At 42.6% G+C, this 18,614-nt stretch overlaps 2 protein-coding genes across 3 annotated transcripts in view; one reads left to right on the plus strand and one right to left on the minus strand.

Annotated features, from left to right (window-relative positions):
- KIF15 (kinesin family member 15) overlaps positions 1-7,686 on the minus strand; it is an 88,911-nt gene extending 81,225 nt beyond the window's left edge. Inside the window, exon 1 of one of the 2 annotated variants that reach the window (XM_011981109.1) lies at positions 7,519-7,686. In XM_011981109.1, the coding sequence (XP_011836499.1) occupies positions 7,519-7,537 (19 nt within the window). In that variant the 5' untranslated portion in view covers positions 7,538-7,686. The remainder of the gene's footprint in view (positions 1-7,518) is intronic. The other variant, XM_011981110.1, reaches the window with a different exon arrangement.
- A 44-nt stretch (positions 7,687-7,730) lies between these two features.
- Positions 7,731-16,393, plus strand: KIAA1143 (KIAA1143 ortholog). The gene is made up of 3 exons (XM_011981111.1): positions 7,731-7,902; positions 15,046-15,190; positions 15,861-16,393. Exons 1-3 carry the CDS (start codon positions 7,795-7,797, stop codon positions 16,070-16,072), a joined length of 465 nt encoding a protein of 154 aa, XP_011836501.1. The 5' UTR covers positions 7,731-7,794; the 3' UTR covers positions 16,073-16,393.
- The last annotated feature ends 2,221 nt before the right edge of the window (positions 16,394-18,614 follow it).

An 18,614-nucleotide genomic window follows, 5' to 3' on the forward strand; every position in this document is an offset into this window, starting at 1 on the left:
CTTTTGCTTGGAACATTGCCAATCCTTGTTTTGTTTTTCAGAGTCAAGGAAACTATTTTGAACTATTTTACAGCCTTTAATAATTGAGTAAGGTATACTCCTGTGAACAAAATTTGAAGCGTGTTTGTCTCTCTCCCTCTCTGCCTGGCTTCTCCAGAATTTGGAAACTAGTTGTGAGTATTCTTAACTTATGACAATATAGTTGTTTGCATCAGTGCAATAAGAGTCCATTTTCTTTGCAACAGGACACAACTGAAGACACTAGTTGTTTTGCCAAGGCCTTTGACTGGAAGGGTATGCTTCCCTTTAAGGAGTCAAGCTTGACTTGCAGAGCTGATAAAAGCTCCTTGGGGCCAGGCGCAGTGGCTCAAGCCTGTAATCCCAGCACTTTGGGAGGCCAAGACAGGCGGATCACGAGGTCAGGAGATTGAGACCATCCTGGCGAACACGGTGAAACCCCGTCTCTACTAAAAGAAAATACAAAAAACTAGCCGGGCGAGGTGGCGGGCGCCTATAGTCCCAGCTACTCGGGAGGCTGAGGCAGGAGAATGGCGTAAACCTGGGAGACGGAGCTTGCAGTGAGCTGAGATCCGGCCACTGCACTCCAGCCTGGGCGACAAAGCAAGACTCTGTCTCAAAAAAAAAAAGTTCCTTGGGAAAACTGGCCTCATACCTTGCCTACACAGTCCTAATCTGTGGTGAGTAAAAAGTGTCACTTTTTAACAGGCCCAGGAACTCTATGCTTTTGGGACCTCAAGAAGAGAGTTTACCCAACCCACAGGTATTTGAGGGTACAAACCCATGGCTCGGCTCAGCTTTAGAAAGTCCTATCTGAGATTCCTTGTGGAATACAGTTCCATCAAAGCCAATCTAAAAGTCCTGTGTAAAAATAATTCTTGCTGCACTTCATGCAAATAATCAAGCCAAGTATAAGACTAAAGTCTATTTTGCAAACAACTCAGTCCTATCATGGTTTGTTTTTAAGAAAAATGAGGACTGGAGAGAGATAAATTACGTTTCAAAACTTATCACTAAATTCTAGACCCACTAGTTGTTTTCAAGTTTTTTGCCTAGTTTGTTTAAAAACTAACCCTGCTTATTCCTGTGATCCAACCAGAGATCTCCGACTATAGCCCAGAAGGAACAAAGGGGGACGGGTAATGTAAAAATCTGAATCTATATTCTAGTTCTGAGCAATTATCCTGCAAATCCTGCTAGGTGGTGGGAATAAATAGGGTGCCTGTCATCTAGAGGTTTCTTTTTTGGGAAAGTAAGACCAAGGGAGCTAACCAAAACCAAGCTCCATGCACCCAAATCTTAGCAAACATAACCATAGCCACCAGTTATCTGGGTGTGACACAGGACATCCTTTTCTTTCCCTTGGAGGAGGACTCACTTCCACAGCTTCACCTTAGCATTCAGCTTATGATAAGGAGTCCATACAACCCCTGAGACACATTTTTGGTTCCAAACTCAATTCCAAACATCAGGTCCCTAAGAAAAAAAAAAAAAAAACTGGATCTGAGGGATCCAGAGGTAGATGGTAACAGAAGTTAAAAAGCACATCACAGATGAGCATGACTAATTCCTGCCAATTAAGCCAAGCCTCCTGTTTCATGGATAAACATCATGCTAGTATCCATGACATAAATGAGGTCTAGAGAACTTGAAGGCTACTGACAGCAGGGGAGATAGGGCATATGTGGGTAAGAGTGGATATTTCCACCTCCTAGACCCCCCTGTTAACATGGGGGAAAGTCGCTTTGACATCCATGGGTGGCACCCTGTGATGGTCACCGGGTCTTGGGGATATAAGGACAAAAGAAATAAAAAGGGACACCTCGCTTTCTCCCTCCCTCATCTACCCTGGGTATTCGCTAGGAAGAGAAAGGAACCAGGGACACCTGCTCCCCTCTTTCTTGATGGATAGCCATTCATCTTCAATCTGTCCCCTTTTTGAACGCATCCTGAACCCCTGGGACTCCTTTGAAAAAAACACCTTCTTTTTTCCATTTCTTATTGTGTCCTCTCTTCACAGATAGGTAATTGTGTCTCCTTACTACAGGACACTCCCCTCGAATCCATCCTCTAAACTGCGAAAAGTTAATTTCCCAAACCTTAAACTTGAGATTGGTTTAGGATTGGGCTTGGGGGAAGGGAACCCAGAAGACTGACATGCCGGCAAAAGGGTAAAAGTTTTTTTTAACCAATCGGGCTTTTGGCCTCCCTCACCCTGTGCAAACCAGTAAAAGGCCTCAGGATTTTCAAGCTGTTCTTCCCCCGTCCTTGTTTTGTTTTGATACATGTTTTCTAATAACCCAGCTGTCTCTTCTTGCCTTCAGGCTATCAAACTCCAGTCGCGCAACTGGAGCCTCAGATAATGGTCCCTTTTGCCAGGAACCCTTAGATCAGCTTCTTAGGGAGATCTGACTGCCATTTTCCCAACATAGCACCCCCTGTCAGCAGGAAACAGTTAAGATTGGTCTTTGTTCTTATCTTTATTCTAAGGGCAGTTAGATGTACTCTTTAGAAGGGGGAATGATAAGAGACAGGAGACAGCCAAACGCTTCCCAGGTCATTGAAAAATTCTGTCCCTTAACACACACACAGTAAGGAAAATAAATCAATGTGGAGTGGCTCAGACTAAAGGCCCACATGCGCACTCAGAGAATGGGGTGGAGCCACTGGGAATTTGCACCTTATGTAGGGGGAGAAGCCTGGCCTCTTCAGCTGGTGTGTGGTGACCTGGTATTCAATCTGTGAGGTGGCAGCTTGTTGGCAGGACACACTTTTTTTCACTGAGAGCCTCCTTTTAATAAATTCCACTCTCCTCATCTTTCAGTGTGTCCGCGTGCCTGATTTTTCCTGGGCATGCAACAAGAACCTGGATTTTAGCTGAGCTAAGGAGCAAAATATCCTATATCAATGGTTCTTTTTTTTTTTTTTTTTTTTTTTTTTGAGCCAGAGTCTCGCTCTGTCACCAGAGTCACCATGCCTGGCCTGTTTTTAAATGCTAGGTATAAATTGATGATTCACAAATTTAAATCTTCTTCCTGGACCGCTCTCCTGAGCTCCACACTCTTACAACTTATTACCTATTTGATATCTCTAACTGGATATGCAGTGGGCAATGAATCAAATTTAATGTGTACAAAACTGAGCTCCTGAATACCCCACCTCTACCCCAAATGTGTTTCTATATCTCCGTAAACTCCATCTTTCCAGTTGCTTAGGCCAAAAACCATATAGTCATCCCTGACCCTGTTCTTTCTCACTCTTCATATCCAATCTCAGCAAAGCTTTGGCTCTAATTTCAAAATATACCCACAATCTAACAGCTTCTTGCCAAATCCACTGCCACAGTGTAGAACCAAGCCAGCAACATCTCTTTATTGTGTTATTACAACAGTCTCTCTGCTTCTCTTTCTCCCCCACTCCCATCTTTTCTCAACCTAGCAGGCACAATAATTCTGTTAAAAAAGAAGTCAGAGATTGACTTCTGACTGACGTTATAAAGAACTCCACTGACCCACTCCCCAGTGAAACTTAAAAAAAGAAATTTAAAAAAAGAATATTGGTGGGGCGCAATGGCTCACACCTGTAATGCCAGCACTTTGGGAGGCCGAGGCAGGCGGATCACAAGGTCAGGAGATTGAGACCATCCTGGCTATCATGGTGAAATCCCATCTCTACTAAAAATACAAAAAATTAGCCAGGCATGGTGGTAGGCACCTGTAGTCCCAGCTACCCAGGAGACTGAGGCAGGAGAATGGCATGAACCCAGGAGGCAGAGCTTGCAGTGAGCCGAGATCACACCACTGCACTCCAGCCTGGGCAACCGAGTGAGACTCCATCTCAAAAAAAAGAAAAGAAAATTAAAGCCTCTGGAAATGTTCCCAAAGGCAAACAGCAAACAAAGAAACATCCGTTCAAGAACATTTATGAAAATTCATCAAGAAAGGTGGTCCTGTGTTATTTGAACCAAGATTGCTCTCTTCCTCCCATCTCAGCAAGGCAAACACTCCACTGTAGATTGCAGCAGCCAAGAACACAGGGATCCCCCTCCAGCTCCTAACGGCAAGGGTGTCTTCCACAGAGTAGCAGGATGTCAGTGTATCATTGTGTCTCCAGCTAGCTACCTGATGCTGAGGTAAAGTCCTAGACAAGTGTGGTTGAGAGGTGACGGCTCTCCCTTCTCCCACCCAGCCCTCATCTTGCAACTGCATGCTGAGAACACTAGGGCCCTGATCACCCTTGTCCCAACTCATTAGGCAGTGGTTCCACACAAGGCTGCTGCACTCCCCACCCTCCCCACAAAATGCTCGGCAACTAGAAAGGGTATCACTCAGAGACAAGACTGCCATTATCCCTATCCCCAACTATAGTGCCCAGGCTCAGAGATTTTGCCTAGACGAAGAATCAGCCCATAAACAGATAACTCCTATTCTCTTCCCAAATGAGCTGAATTCATTTGCAACAGAGCATAGAGAAGTTCAAACCTGGCTAGGTGTGGTAGCTCATGCCTGTAATCCCAGCACTTTGGGAGGCCGAGGCAGGCGGATCATTTGAGGTCAGGAGTTCGAGACCAGCCTGACCAACATAGCGATACCCTGTCTCTGTACTAAAAATACAAAACAAAAATTAGCTGGGCATGGTGGCACATGTCTGTAATCTCAGCTACTTGGGAGGCTGAGGCAGGAGAATCGCTTGAATTCAGGAGGTGGAGGTTGCAGTGAGCCGAGACCACGCCACTGCCGTACAGCCTAGGTGACAGAGCAAGACTCCGTCTTGGGGTGGGGTGTGGGGGAAAGAAGTTCAAACCTAAGGGCACTCTCAGGAACAGTGTAGGTTTTAGTGAAAGTAATTAGGAAGACATTCAAGATATAAGCTAAATTGTAGGCCTGTTCACTTGCCGGAAGACAATGGGGATATAAGATCAACTAGGAGTAGCTACAGTGGAGTCAGAAGAAATACGAAAGACAACCTCAGAAACTACTCCTTCAATGGAGCAAGAACTGAAGTAGTTTGTAAGACAATTTATGCCCCAGGACATTGTTAAAAAACAATAGAGCAATCAGCTAACAATTACTGGAGTTTCACAGCTGTGTGCAGTCATGGAAAGAAAGAGATCCCTACCAAAACCACTGTGATCCCAGGATACAGGTGGGCATATCCAAAGCTGTGCTTTCCTGAGGAGCAACATCAAAGGCTTAACAGTATAGGAGGGAAATAGACTTCACTAAATTGATCCAGCCAGTTGCTAAGCAAATACACAAGCAAACAACAACAAGAAGCCCCAGAAGGTAGGCTGCCAGCTCTTCATCTCTGCAGAGATCTGTGTAACTGATCAGATGGAAACTAAATAGATGGATACTGATCTGCGCTTATGTGAAACTTCCTGGTAAATCTAAAAGGAACCCAAAGTAAAATGTTTACTTAATAAAAAAAGAAGCAAAGTTAATGAGCAAATAGCGAGATAAAGTGAAATTTAAAACTACACAAATGTAGATAGTTCTGGCATTATTTCTAATTGAGATCTAAGGAACCATCACTGAGAAGTGCTAGGATTTGAACAAAGGCATGCTAAATCCAGATCTCCTACTCTGAGGCTGAGGCACAAGCACTGCTTGAACCCAGGAGGCAGAGACTGCAATGAGCCAAGATTGTGCCAGTGCACTCCAGCCTGGGTGACAGAGCAACACTGTCTTTAAAAAAAAAAAAAAAGGGAATTGTATATTTCACTTTTTCATTTCTCTGATTTCACAATCAGCAACTCATGGTGTCAATGTCACTAGAGATAGCCTTCATGGGGCCGGGTGTGGTGGCTCACACCTGTAATCCCAAAACTTTGGGAAGCCAAGGTGGGCAAATCATGCGGTCAGGAGATCAAGACCATCCTGGCCAACATGGTGAAACCCCAGCTCTACTAAAAACAAAAAAATTAGCTGGGCGTGGTGGCCCGTGCCTGTAATCCCAGCTACTCGGGAGGCTGAGGCAGGAGAATCTCTTGAACCCGGGAGGTGGAGGTTGCAGTGAGACCATATTGCACCACTGCACTCCAACCTGGTGACACAGCGAGACTCTGTCTCAAAAAAAAAAAAAAAAAAAAAAAAAAAAAAAAAAGCCTTCAGGGCACAAAGTAAAAGTTGTAAAGACCACTGCATGGGCTCTCTTCTCCGATGTGTTCCCACTTCATGCTCCAGGTCTCTGGGCTGCTGGGAAAGCAAGAAGCACTTTACCTGGGAAGTCATCAACCTCGATTTTGCCAACAAACTTAAGGGAGTGGAAAAGTTCCCCATGGCATCACCACCATCATAAAGGGGAGTGCCCCCACCACTTTAAGAAAGGCTCTCAAATTTGGTTTTCAGACAAGAGCCCTTAGTCACATACATATATCTCATTAAATAAGCAGATACTTTACTTATTTAACAGGCATCAATTTTTTTGGCTTGAGTCCAGATCCATAAGGTGGAAAGAAAGAACAAACAGTATGATTGTTCAGAAAGCAGGATGAACATTTCTCTCCAATAAGGTACCATTTTGTGAGCTCATAGTCCTTGAATACTGAAAATGATGAAGGAAAAGGAATATTTTAGATGGAAAAAGGTAGCATAAAGAGGTGTTCCAATAAAAGTGCGATCGACCTAAAAGGTTACTGAAACAACAAACCCATCAAAAACAACTATAATTGACAGAAAGCTAGAAACATTAACGCTGTTGGAAAGCTCAAATGACAGAAGTTCACAAATTCTTAATCATCTGATCTAGGCCTCTCCTCATTACCATTCAGACCATTCACAAAGATCCCATTAAATCAGCTCATAATCAGGTTTACAAAAACAAGACTCCTTAAGAGATGTGGCAATGTAAGAAGTGGCGCACGTACACAGGCACAGCAAAAGACTACATTAGTGAAAACTGTAGGGTTTATCATAAGCAAAAATGACAGTGCTCTCCTCCGTGAAAAAGAGAAAGAAATCGGACGGGTCTCCTTTAAGTGAAAATAGAGACTGTGAGAACACAGACATTGCTGACATCTGTGTTTTAACATTCCATTTACTTAACGAAAAAAGAGAAAGAAGTGTTTGGAATATAAATAAACCCTTCCCTATAGGAAGGTCAGAAATGTGTAAATACGCAGACGCTGGTGGGAGCAAAAGCCGATCCTGAAACAAGGATATCTAGAGAGGTAGCCCTGGTCGGGATGTGGGAAGAGGCCTACGAAGAAACAGCAGAACCGAGGGAAAGAGAGGGAAGAACGGCAGGTCCACCGCTCATCCCGAGCGCCTACAACTGCGCCAGACTCCTAGCATGCGCACAAGACACGGAAGGGATGACCTTTTCCGCTAGCGTATTGTCTTTGAGCGACCGAGAGGGATTCCCAAACGCCCCCGCCCGTCACTCAGCTCCTGCATTTCATGCCCAGCAAGAACCTTGCGGGCGGTCCGAGGTTGCCATCCTTTCACAGCTGTATTTGGGGGCAAAGATAGGGTAACGAAGTCTGGGGTCCAGACTTACTTTTGCAGCCCGGTGCCATAGCGCCCTCACCCCTCGATCCCGGGAACAATGCAGCCGATGCCTCCACCTCCCGACTGCGCCGCGCGCGACTGAATTCCGCCCGCTCAAGATGGCCGCGAATTTGAATTTGGCGCTTGTATCCGACGTTGACGCCCGAATGGAGGCCGCCATGTTGCCCGGTCTACGCATCAGGGGCGTGGTCCAGTTGACGTCACAGCTAAGCGCCTCTGTGTCGTCGCGAATCGGTCGCGGAACCTGTCTTTACCTAGAGCTAACATGAGCAAGCGGAACCAGGTATCGTACGTACGGCCCGCCGAGCCAGCGTTTCTGGCCCGCTTCAAGGAACGGGTCGGCTACAGGGAGGGACCCACCATAGAGACTAAGGTGAGCCCTCGCCAGTCGTGTTACTTCGGAAGCGCGACCAGCCCGCCACTTTCAACTTTTGCCTCTACTTGGAGGGTGGGTGCTGTCGGGTCCCTCTTTTCACCCGCGCTCGGCACCAATTCCGGTGGAACTCGGACCCCCAGGCTGGTTCTTTTCAAGCGACTACAGCCCCCTACGCCCAGGAAGCTCTGTAGGTTTCAGAGCGCTGCTGTTTTCCTAAAAATGACCTTACATGTAAACCGCCTGGTCCTTGGTAGATGGTAAAGAAAGATCACTTTCTTGTCTCTTCTTTCTCTCTTGTTTACCTCAAAAGCTGTGAGTTCGCAGGGTGAGTTAGAGTTACAGCGTCGTCCCGTATTCCAGATAAGGACACAGGCCACTCGATCAAATGACCCCCGCCCCAACTGTGTCCTAGGACTCGAGTCTGGAACGTCTTCGGAGGAATGTCCTGAATCTGTTTCTATGCTTTGTTAAGTTAAAAAAAAAAAAAATTAATATATAGAGAAGGTCGGGCACAGTGGCTCACGCCTGTAATCCCAGCACTTTGGGGGGCCGAGGCCGAGGCAGACGGATCGCGAGGTCAGGAGATCTAGACCATCCTGGCTAACACAGTGAAACCCCGTCTCTACCAAAAATATAAAAAATTATCTGGGCGTGGTGGCGGGCGCCTGTAGTCCCAGCTACTCAGGAGGCTGAGGCAGGAGAACGGCGTGAACGCGGGAGTCGGAGCTTGCAGTGAGCTGAGATCGCGCCACTGCACTCCAGCCCGGGCGACAGAGCAAGACTCCGTCTAAAAAAACAAAACAAAACAAAAAAAAGTAGGCAAAAGCCCTAAATATCCTGGGTCTAAATAGAAGAAGAGGAGCTTCAGGAAAGAGCCACACCTGACTACTGTTGTTTAGGGCTGGAGGGATCTGTATTGAACACATGAATGATAAGAAAGCAAAACAGCTAAGTTGCTGATACCGAGAAAGTTTTAGTGGTCTAGATAGAAGAGCAAACGAGCCACAACATTCCCTTTAACCAAAGCGTAATCTAGAGCAAGGTCCTAACTCTTTTCAATCCTGTGAAGTCTGAGACATGTGAGAAAGCTACAGAAGAAAAGAGTGAAGCTAACAGAGGTTGGTTCATGAGGTTTAAGGAAAGAAGCCATCTCCATAACATAAAAGTATGAGATGAAGAAGCAAATTATTCAGATCTAGCTAAGATAGTTGATGAAAATGGTTGCACTAAACAGGTTTTCAATGTAGATGAAACAGCCTTCTATTGGAAAAAGATGCCATCTAGGACTTTGTTTTGTTGTTGTTGTTGTTGTTGTTTTTTGAGACAGGGTCTCACTCTGTCACCCAGGCTAGAGTGCAGTGGTGCAATCACAGCTCACTGCAGCCTTGACTTCCTGGGCTCAAGTGATCCTCCTGCCTCAGTCTCCCAAGTAGCGGGGACTACAGGCACGCACCACCACTGGGTAATTTTTGTATTTTTTTATAGAGACAGGATCCCACTGTGTTGCCAAGGCTGGTCTCAAACTCCTGGACTCAGGCAATCCTCCCACTTTAGCCTCTCAGAGCCTCTCAAAAACCACTATGCCTGTCCCATTTAGGACTTTCATAGCTAGAAAGAAGTCAGTGACTGGCTTCAAATTTTCAAAGGACAGGTTAACACTCATTAGGGGCTAATGCAGCTGGTGACTTTTAAGTTGAAGCTAATATTTACCATTCCAAAACTCCTAGGGTCCTTAAGAATTACACTAAATCTAATCTACCTGTGCTCTAGAAATGGAAAAACAAAACCTTGATGACAGCACATCTCTTTATAGTATGGTTTACTGAATTATTTTAAGCCCACTGTTGAGACCTATTGGTCAGAAAAAAAAGATTATTTCAATATATTACTGCTGATTGACAATACACCTGGTCACCCAAGAACTCTGATGGAGATCTACAAGGAGATTAATGTGGTTTTCATGCTTGCTAACACAACATCCATTCTGCAGCCCATGGATCAAGGAGTAATTTCTATTTTCAGTCTTATTATTTAAGAAATAACAGCCAGGCACAGTGGCTCACACTTGCAATCCCAGCACTTTGGGAAGTCAAGGAAGGTGGATTGCTTGAGCCCAGGAGTTCAAGACCAGCCTGGCCAACATGGTGAGACCCCATCTCTACAAAAAATACAAAATTTAGCCAAGTGTGGTGGCATGCACCTGTGGTCCCAGCTACTTGGGAGGCTGAGGTGGGAGGATCCCCTGACCCCAGGTAGGTTGAGGCTGCAGTCAGCCATGATCGTACCACTGCACTCCAGCCTGGGTAACCGAGCCAGACCCTGTCTCAAAACAAAACAAAACAAAACAAAAAGTCAAAAACATTTGTAAGGCTACAGCTGCCATGGATAGTGATTCCTCTGATGCATCTGGATATTATAAAATGAAAACTTTATGGAAAGGTTTCACCATTCTAGACACGTTAAGAACATCCATGATTCATGAGAAGAGGGCAAAATATCAGCATTAACAGGAATTTGGAAGAGGTTGATTCCAACCTTCATGGATGACTTTGAGAGGTTCAGGCCTTCAGTGGAGGAAGTAATTGCAGGTGTGGTAGAACAAGGAAAAGAACTAGAATTAGAAGTAGAGCCTGAAAATGTAACTAAGTTGTTGCAGTCTCATAAAAATTGAACACATGAGTTGCTGCTTATTGATGAGCAAAGAAAATGGTTTATTGAGATGGAATCTACTTCTAGTGAAGATGCTGTGAACATTGTTGAACTGTCAACAAAGGATTTAGAGTAAACTTACTTGGTAAAGCAGCAGCAGGTTTAAGAGGACTGATTCCAATTTTGAAAGGAGTTCAGCTGTGGGTAAAATGCTATGAAACAGCATTGCAGCATCACAAAAGAGAAATCTTTTGTGAAAGGAAGACTCAATTAATGCAGCAAACTTCATCATTGTCTCATTTTAAAAAATTGCCACAGCCACCCTGCCTTTCAGCACCCACCACCCTCATCAGTCAACATCCATCAGCATCAAGGGCAGACCCTTCACTGGCAAAAAGATGAGGACTCACTGAAGGCTCAGATGAGCTTTAACGTTGTTAGCAATAAAGTATTCTTAAATTAAGGTAGGTACATCTTCCAAACTCCTGTTAATGTTAATATTTTGCCTTCTCCCATGAATCGTGGATGTTTTTAATGGGATCTAGAGTTTTTTAGACATAATGGTACTGCATACTTAATACTAACTAGTTAGTGTATAGTGTAAACATAACTTTTATGTAAACTGGGAAACCAGAAAATTTGTGTGACAGTTTATTTTGATGCTTGCTTTGTTGTGGTGATCTGGAACCAAATCTGCGGTATCTTCAAGGTATGCCAGTAGGATGAGTATGTGCTAACCCCATGCACTGTGCCAGGCCCTGAAAGGATGAAGAGATGGATCTCCAAAATGCCATGTTCTTTAACACTTCCTGCCCTATTTTCACAGGTCACCATCTCTCCGAAACCCTTCAAAGCTCTCCAAACAGTTACTCTTTCTCTGTTTTTCTCTTTACCTTATCCGTATCTTACCTATAACACTCATTTGATATTGCAACTACTTGCTTTCCTGTTTTTCACCACTAGATTGAACTCTTTAAGTTAGTATCTTAATCCTTCCATATTTTCCCAGCACCTAGCACAGTGCCTGGCACTAAGTAGTGGTGTTGTATTTGTTAATGACTCTGCTTGTTATCAGGTTAGACTTCGTGGAGGAGGGATATTTAGGTAGACTCTTGAGCATGGTTAGGTCAGTAGGTAGAGATGAAGAGAATGGCATGGGTAAAGGTGTAGAGATTTGAGAGTCATGGACTGTATGTAGAAGTATTAGAGGGACTAGTGGAGGTGAGGTCATGTGGACTATTTAGTAAGCAACAGGGAGCCATTTTTTTCTTAGAGGTAACACAGGGAATGACTGATCCCCATGACTAAAAATAGGGATGATGACAAAGAGGATAAGGTTTGAGAAAAGGGACATAGATTCAGCAATGAGAAGACGAGACTCAGCTTTACTTTGCTTGAGGTCCTAGTGATGACCCTGTACACACAGTTGACAGCTTGAAGGTTACAGCTTGGAATGCTCTCTTAAGAGAACTTTGGGAATCCTTTCCAAGTAATGTCAGTGATTTTCGCTTATTTATGTACTCAAGGGAATTTCCCTTAGAGAAGTACACCATGTTTCAGTGTGAGAACCACTTCATTTTTAATCAGTTTGGCAATATACAGTATTCCCCTATTATGTTCCAAGACCCCCAGTGGCTTCCTGAAACCATGGATAATACTGAATTCTATATATGTTTTTTCCCATACATGTATACCTATGGTGAAGTTCACTATATAAACTAGGAATATCAGCAGAGTAGTAACTAATAATAGAACAATTATAACAATATACTCTAGTACAAGTTACGTGAATTTGCTTGTTTGCTTGCTGTCTCTAAATATTTAATTATACTGTACTCACCCTTTCATACTACAGTTGACCACAGGTAACTGAAATTGTGGAACATGAAATTGAGGATAAGGAGGGGATTACTGTAGTCAGGATTTTAGTCATCTATTAACAAAAATAAATGAGTTTCATGGGAAATCATTCTGCAGTTAAGCTAAATCATCCTATTCACTTTTTTTTTTTTTTTTTTTTTTTTTGAGGTGGAGTCTTGCTCTGTTGCTTAGGCTGAAATACAGTGACTCAATCTCAGCTCACTGCAACCTCTGCCTTTTGGGTTGAAGTGATTATCCTGCCTCAGCCTCCCAAGTAGGTGGGATTACAGGTGCCCACCACCACGCCCAGGTAATTTTTGTATTTTTAGTAGAGATGGGTGGTTTCACCATGTTTGCCAGGCTAGTCTTGAACTGCTAACCTCAAGTGATCCACCTGTCTAGGCCTCCCAAAGTGCTGGGATTACAGGCGTGAGCCACTGCGCCTGGCCCTATTCACTTGCTTGAGAGTTAATTCAGAAATGTCTTTGAACAGTCATCAGTGGCTCCTGCCACTGTCCTTAGACTATTTCTCGTTTTCCAGGCAGTCACATTTAAAAAAAAGAAGAAGAGAGTCAGAATTAATTATTCTCAATTTAAGAAACAAAAGGAATGATTTTATTTCACCTTCCTATATTTTTGGCTAAAAAAACTTATTACCTATTTGTGATCATTTATTGGAGACTTTCAGAGAAAAACAGGCAGAAACTGATGAATAATCAGTGAAGTAACATGAATACCATTAAAGAGAATGTACTTGTCCAGTGATACAGCAGACTTGGGAACTTTGAGATATAGTCAGAATGGCAAAGCAACTTGCCAGGGCTTCACGTAGTTCATCATTTTCCATTCTGTTTATCATTCATGAGTAGATCAACAAATATTTCTGGAAGTCCTGCCTCTCCAGAAGGCACTTGCCCAATGGAAACCAGCAGAAAAACATTGGTGCCACAGTGCAATACATGCTGCCTATAAGCTATGCACAGTGTAAGAAACAAGAGGAGGTGAGATTTAGGTAAGCACTTCAAGAGGCTCTGAATCTGGAAGGCAACTTGAGTAGGAGTTGGTCGGGGCTGTGGGGCTTAATAGGCAGTAGGAATTTGTTCAGAGACAGGGAAAGCAAAGGAGCTAATATATTTATAAATCTCCAAGTACTCAAACCTTGCCATGCCAGAGTCTAGATGCCATAAGAGAGTGGTACAGGATAAAGCTGTGGTTATGGGCTGAGGCTAATTCTTGCGGGCTTTGTTGCCTTGTTTGGGAGACAAGGAAGTCTCTGTGAGAAGTGAAGTAATGAGTGATTGTGTTTGAATAACATGTGAAAACACATTTTGTTATGCATACCTTTCAACCCAACAGTTCCACCTCCAGTGAACTGTTAACATTACAAGTTCTTGGCCGGTCACGGTGGCTCACGCCTGTAATCCCAGCACTTAGGGAGGCTGAGACGGGTGGAACATGAGGTCAGGAGATCGAGACCATCCTGGCTAACACGGTGAAACCCTGTCTCTACTAAAAATACAAAAAATTAGCCGGGCGTGGTGGTGGGTGCCTGTAGTCCCAGCTACTCAGGAGGCTAAGGCAGGAGAATGGTGTGAACCCGGGAGGTGGAGCTTGCAGTGAACCGAGATCGTGCCACTGCACTCCAGCCCGGGCAACAGAGCGAGACTCCATCTCAAAAAAAAAAAAAAAAAAAGTTCTTGTATATAAGTTCCCAAAAATGAGCAAAAAAAGGTGCATGAGGTTTTTTCATAGTAGAAAAAAGTCTGGAAACAAGCAAAATTTATATTTACAAGATACTGGTCAAATAAATCCTGAGGTGACTATGTAAATGCAAGGCAGTGATTTTTTAAAAATCAGATAATTCTATATGTATCTTAAAGTACTGTGCAAAGATATTTTTTGAGTTAAGTTGTGGGAATGGGGCTCCTATGGTGTCTGACATTTCAAAAATCTGAATCAACTGGCAAAATATTACCATTTGTTACACATATACAGGGAGTACATGGTTTCTCTTATATTATTCTCTGTACTTTATGTTTGAGAAATTTCATAAATACGAAAAAAGCAAGTCACAGTAATATGTACAGTGTTGTTGGTATACAAAAAGTTTTATGTACTTGCATAGTTGTATAGACAGGGAAAATAGCTGTTGGATATCCACCAAACTGAAGCTATTAGGAGGGGAAAAAGATGAGCAGAGGTGAGAGAGAGTCCGTTTTACTTGCTTCTTTCTATACTTTGATGGTGTTTATTTCTTGTCTAACTCAGAGAAGAGGCAGGTGAAAAGTGCTGATGAGGAGCAAACAACTGACATGGCACAGTACTGCCCTGAGTAGGCTAGGAATGACAGCAGTACCCAAAGCAGAGGGTCCCTCACACTAGCAACTACAAGTTGGGTCGTGCTGAGATGGAAATGAATCCCACCAGACAGGCACTCCAGGGTGAATGGCAGTTAAACCTGTTCCCTTGTGTGGCAAGCTAAGTCTCTTTGGAGTTACCTTAAAATTCACTGCCCTTATTTACTCAATAAAGATACCCTTCTCGTGAATAATTACAGTTTCTCTTAGAGGCAGTGGTTCTCTTTGTCTCAAGATCAGTGATCTATACGCATTGCATTGTGTTTTTCCGTAGAGAATTCAGCCTCAGCCCCCAGATGAAGATGGGGATCACAGTGACAAAGAAGATGAACAGCCTCAAGTGGTGGTTTTGAAAAAGGGAGACCTGTCAGTTGAAGAAGTCATGAAAATTAAAGCAGAAATAAAGGCTGCCAAAGCAGGTAGGTCTGAAAGTAATCTGGTTTTTCTGACAATGTAAGGAGCCCGGGGTATGAAATTGTTTATTTTATTTAGTAGTGTGGTATGTTTCAAGGCAGCAGTTCCAGGTTCCAGCCTTAGCTTTGACACTTACCAGATGTGTAACCTTGAGCAAGTTATTACACCTCTCAGCCTCAATTTCCTCATCAGTAAAATGGAAATAATTGTACCTACTGGGTTGTTATCAGGATTAAGTATGAATTTAAGTAAAAGCATCCTTTTTTTTTTTTTTAATAGGTGGTTAGACTTATAAACCAGGCGATAAAGGTGTATTTCATTACTGCCTGAAGTTTAGTATGCTATGTAGTATATTTTTCATTATTTCTGAACATTTACTACATTGCTTTAGGGGAAAATGCTGTAGTTCCAAACGATCACTTTTCAAAATACTTTAAAATACAACCTGATTGTAATTGGGAACTGACAATACTATAGAATACTTTAGCATGTGAGTTTTTATTAAGTAACTGCATGTCTTGAGGGCAATTTAGCTAGAAACAATGTAGAAGACCAGACTGAATCAGATTCAGGGATATCCTTAAATACAATATAAGATTTTCTTGTTATTTGCTTCTAAGATAAAGGCAAAATAATGAGGAGAAGAAAGTTCTTAAAAATTCTGTTTTTGCTCAGATGAAGAACCAGCTCCAGCTGATGGAAGAATCATATACCGAAAACCAGTCAAGCGTCCCTCAGATGAAAAATATTCAGGTTTAACAGCAAGCTCAAAAAAGAAGAAGCCAAATGAAGATGAAATAAATGAGGACTCGGTCAAAAAGAGCTCACAAAAACAAATTAAAAATAGTAGCCTTCTTTCTTTTGACAACGAAGATGAAAATGAGTAAGTGTAAATATTTTGAATGTAGTCTACTTTGAAAGTATATGGAGTGTTTTTCAAAATAACATTTTTTCCTATTATAAAGATACTACAAGTTCCTTATAGAAAGTTTAGGAAATAGAGAAAAAAATTTAATAAACTATGTTTATTCATCAATCAGAGGAGTATTGACCCCTCTGACTTAAAATGCCAACTCTATAGAAATTAGCTAGTATTAACATTTTGTTATTTCCCTTGTGTGGTTGTATATGTATGTAAATTATATTTTTAAGCAAAATACATTTTTTTGTGTGTAAACAAAATTTTATAAATACAGTTGTGTTGCAAATGTTCTTTGTCCTGCTTCTCACTTGACACTGCATTATGAGTATTCTTCCAGGTCAGTAAATTTCAAAAACCGACATTAATAGCTACAGAGAATTTCATAATCTCATTGTATCTTTTTCATTAGCAATAGCTCCATTTTGGGTGGGGATGATAATGTGCCTTGTTAAAAGTACCTCCCTAACTCCTGCTAAGGGTGGCCATGAGACTCAGCTCTGGCAAGTTAAGAAATACAGGTGGAATTCTGCTTGCTAAAGCTGCTGGGGTTTTTTGATACAAAAGGACAGACTTGGCAAGCATGAGCCTTTGCTTTTATCTCTTCATCCTACTTGGAATGCAGAGATAAAACCTGAGTAGCAGAGCCATTTTTAGGCATAAGGAAGGCAGCCATGTGTTTTGGGTCATGTTAGTAAAAAGACTCAGAACTTGGCTCCTTGCTGACATGCCTCGAGGTGCTGCTACACCAGCTTGAATTGCTGACCTCTGACTTCTTGGTAGTGAGAAGAGTAAACACTGTGCTTAATTAGGCCTCGGTCAGGTTTCTCTTATATGCAGCCAAATGCAGTCCTAAATAATACAATAAATAACTGGTCAAACTGTTACTGGTGGTGTCCAGGTTCTTGGCATTTTGGACAAATAATTGGACAAAACGCACAAAGCAATGAATATCCTCTAGAGGTCTGCCATTGGTTACTTGGTATACACCCTATGTAAATGAAGTTGTGGCCCGTGACCTGTCTGATTGGTGCAGAAAGTGACCAATCAGAGGCTGAAGTGAAGTTACAGTTATACTCCTGTGTAAATGAAGACTTGGCCTATGACCAGTCTGATTGGTTGCAGGAGGGGACCAATCAGAGGCACTTACGTTTTTCATCTGCAACGCAGAAAAGGCAAGGAGATTGCAAAGGGAGTAGCCTCTCATCCTTTTGTTACTTAGGTATGGAGAAGTGGGGTTTTCCTTTTGATTCAGTTCTAGGAAGTCAATGTGAATCAGCCTTAGGTTCCCTGCCTCCAGACCCTATTCTCCTGCCTCATTTTCCCCCTGAGAGAGGTGATCCTCATAAATCTTTATGGGAGGCTAAGAGACTGAGGGTCTTTCTTCTGTAACTGCTTCATGCTAACTTGGGACACACTCCCTACCTATTGGAGATCACGTAACTCTCACCCTGTTTTGTCTAGTGGAGACAGGGTAGCTTCTTGATGGCCGGTGGGGTGTTCACCGGAAACTGGCTAGAAATCTTGTCACATGATCATCTAACTTGGTGGTCTAGGCAAAAGGAAATGGATTTGGTTAAAAGATTTAACAAATATGATCCAAAAACCAAGGCAAGTATAATCATTAATAATGGGCTGGCCAAGGGAGGGAACCATGAAACCCAACTTAGTGCCCTTTAGCTGCCCCATGACCCAACAGCTGTTACCATATTTTGGAGGCCCAGTCAGCTAGTTTTCAGGTGGTGTCCCTTACTAACCCTGATTGGTTGACGTCAAAACAGCATTTGTCTAGGAAAAAGACATAAGCCACCTTTTTCAGCAGTTAGGAAATCTAGTTCCCTTTGATTTTGCAAAGCAACCACTGCCAAGGAGCCTATCTGATTTTGTAAGGCGACAATACTTTGAGCAATGTCATTTAAGCTTTCCATAAAATCCTTGGACAAGCATTGGTAATAGGATAGGGAAGTTGCAGTCCCACTAACTCCCATTCCTCCCCTTGCTGTTATTCCTAGCCCTTGTGTCTTGGTGGTTGCAGTTAAAGGTATAATGAGGGATTGGTTGTTAGGAGCTATATTAATTTCAAGACATACAAAGACAAATCACAGCAGAACCAATCTAACTTCAAAATAAGCTTCAGTCCTGTATACTTGGCCTGATTACCCACACAAAGTGCAACAAGAATCCTTGTCCATATAGACTCTCCTAGGTTGGCTTTGCTGGAACATTTCACAAGGCCATTTCAGTCAAAGTCCTGAGAAAGTAACCGGTTTCTTCAATTGTGTCCTATTACAAAAGAAAACGTGGTTATTAACGTTATACAAACAAATACCATGAATTAAGAATATTCATAAATAGTTTACCAATTCTGGAGAAATTAGAATACTCAATATACTTAAAGTATATTTCAAGGCTATAAATAGTTCAAAATAAAAAGATTATTCAGACTGAAAAAAACAAAAAGAATTAGCAATATTTCAGACAACAAAAGCCATACAAATTATTTCAGTCTT

The sequence above is a fragment of the Mandrillus leucophaeus genome, unplaced genomic scaffold, assembly GCF_000951045.1.
Source record: "Mandrillus leucophaeus isolate KB7577 unplaced genomic scaffold, Mleu.le_1.0 Scaffold22, whole genome shotgun sequence".
Classification (NCBI taxonomy): Eukaryota; Metazoa; Chordata; class Mammalia; order Primates; family Cercopithecidae; genus Mandrillus; species Mandrillus leucophaeus.

Excerpts from the sequence above, each read along its gene's own strand:
- KIAA1143 (XM_011981111.1), top strand. The coding sequence starts at position 7,795 with ATGAGCAAGCGGAACCAGGTATCGTACGTACGGCCCGCCGAGCCAGCG. Across the intron at positions 7,903-15,045 it reads GACCCACCATAGAGACTAAG|AGAATTCAGCCTCAGCCCCC; the intron begins GTGAGCCCTCGC and ends GTTTTTCCGTAG. Across the intron at positions 15,191-15,860 it reads AATAAAGGCTGCCAAAGCAG|ATGAAGAACCAGCTCCAGCT; the intron begins GTAGGTCTGAAA and ends GTTTTTGCTCAG.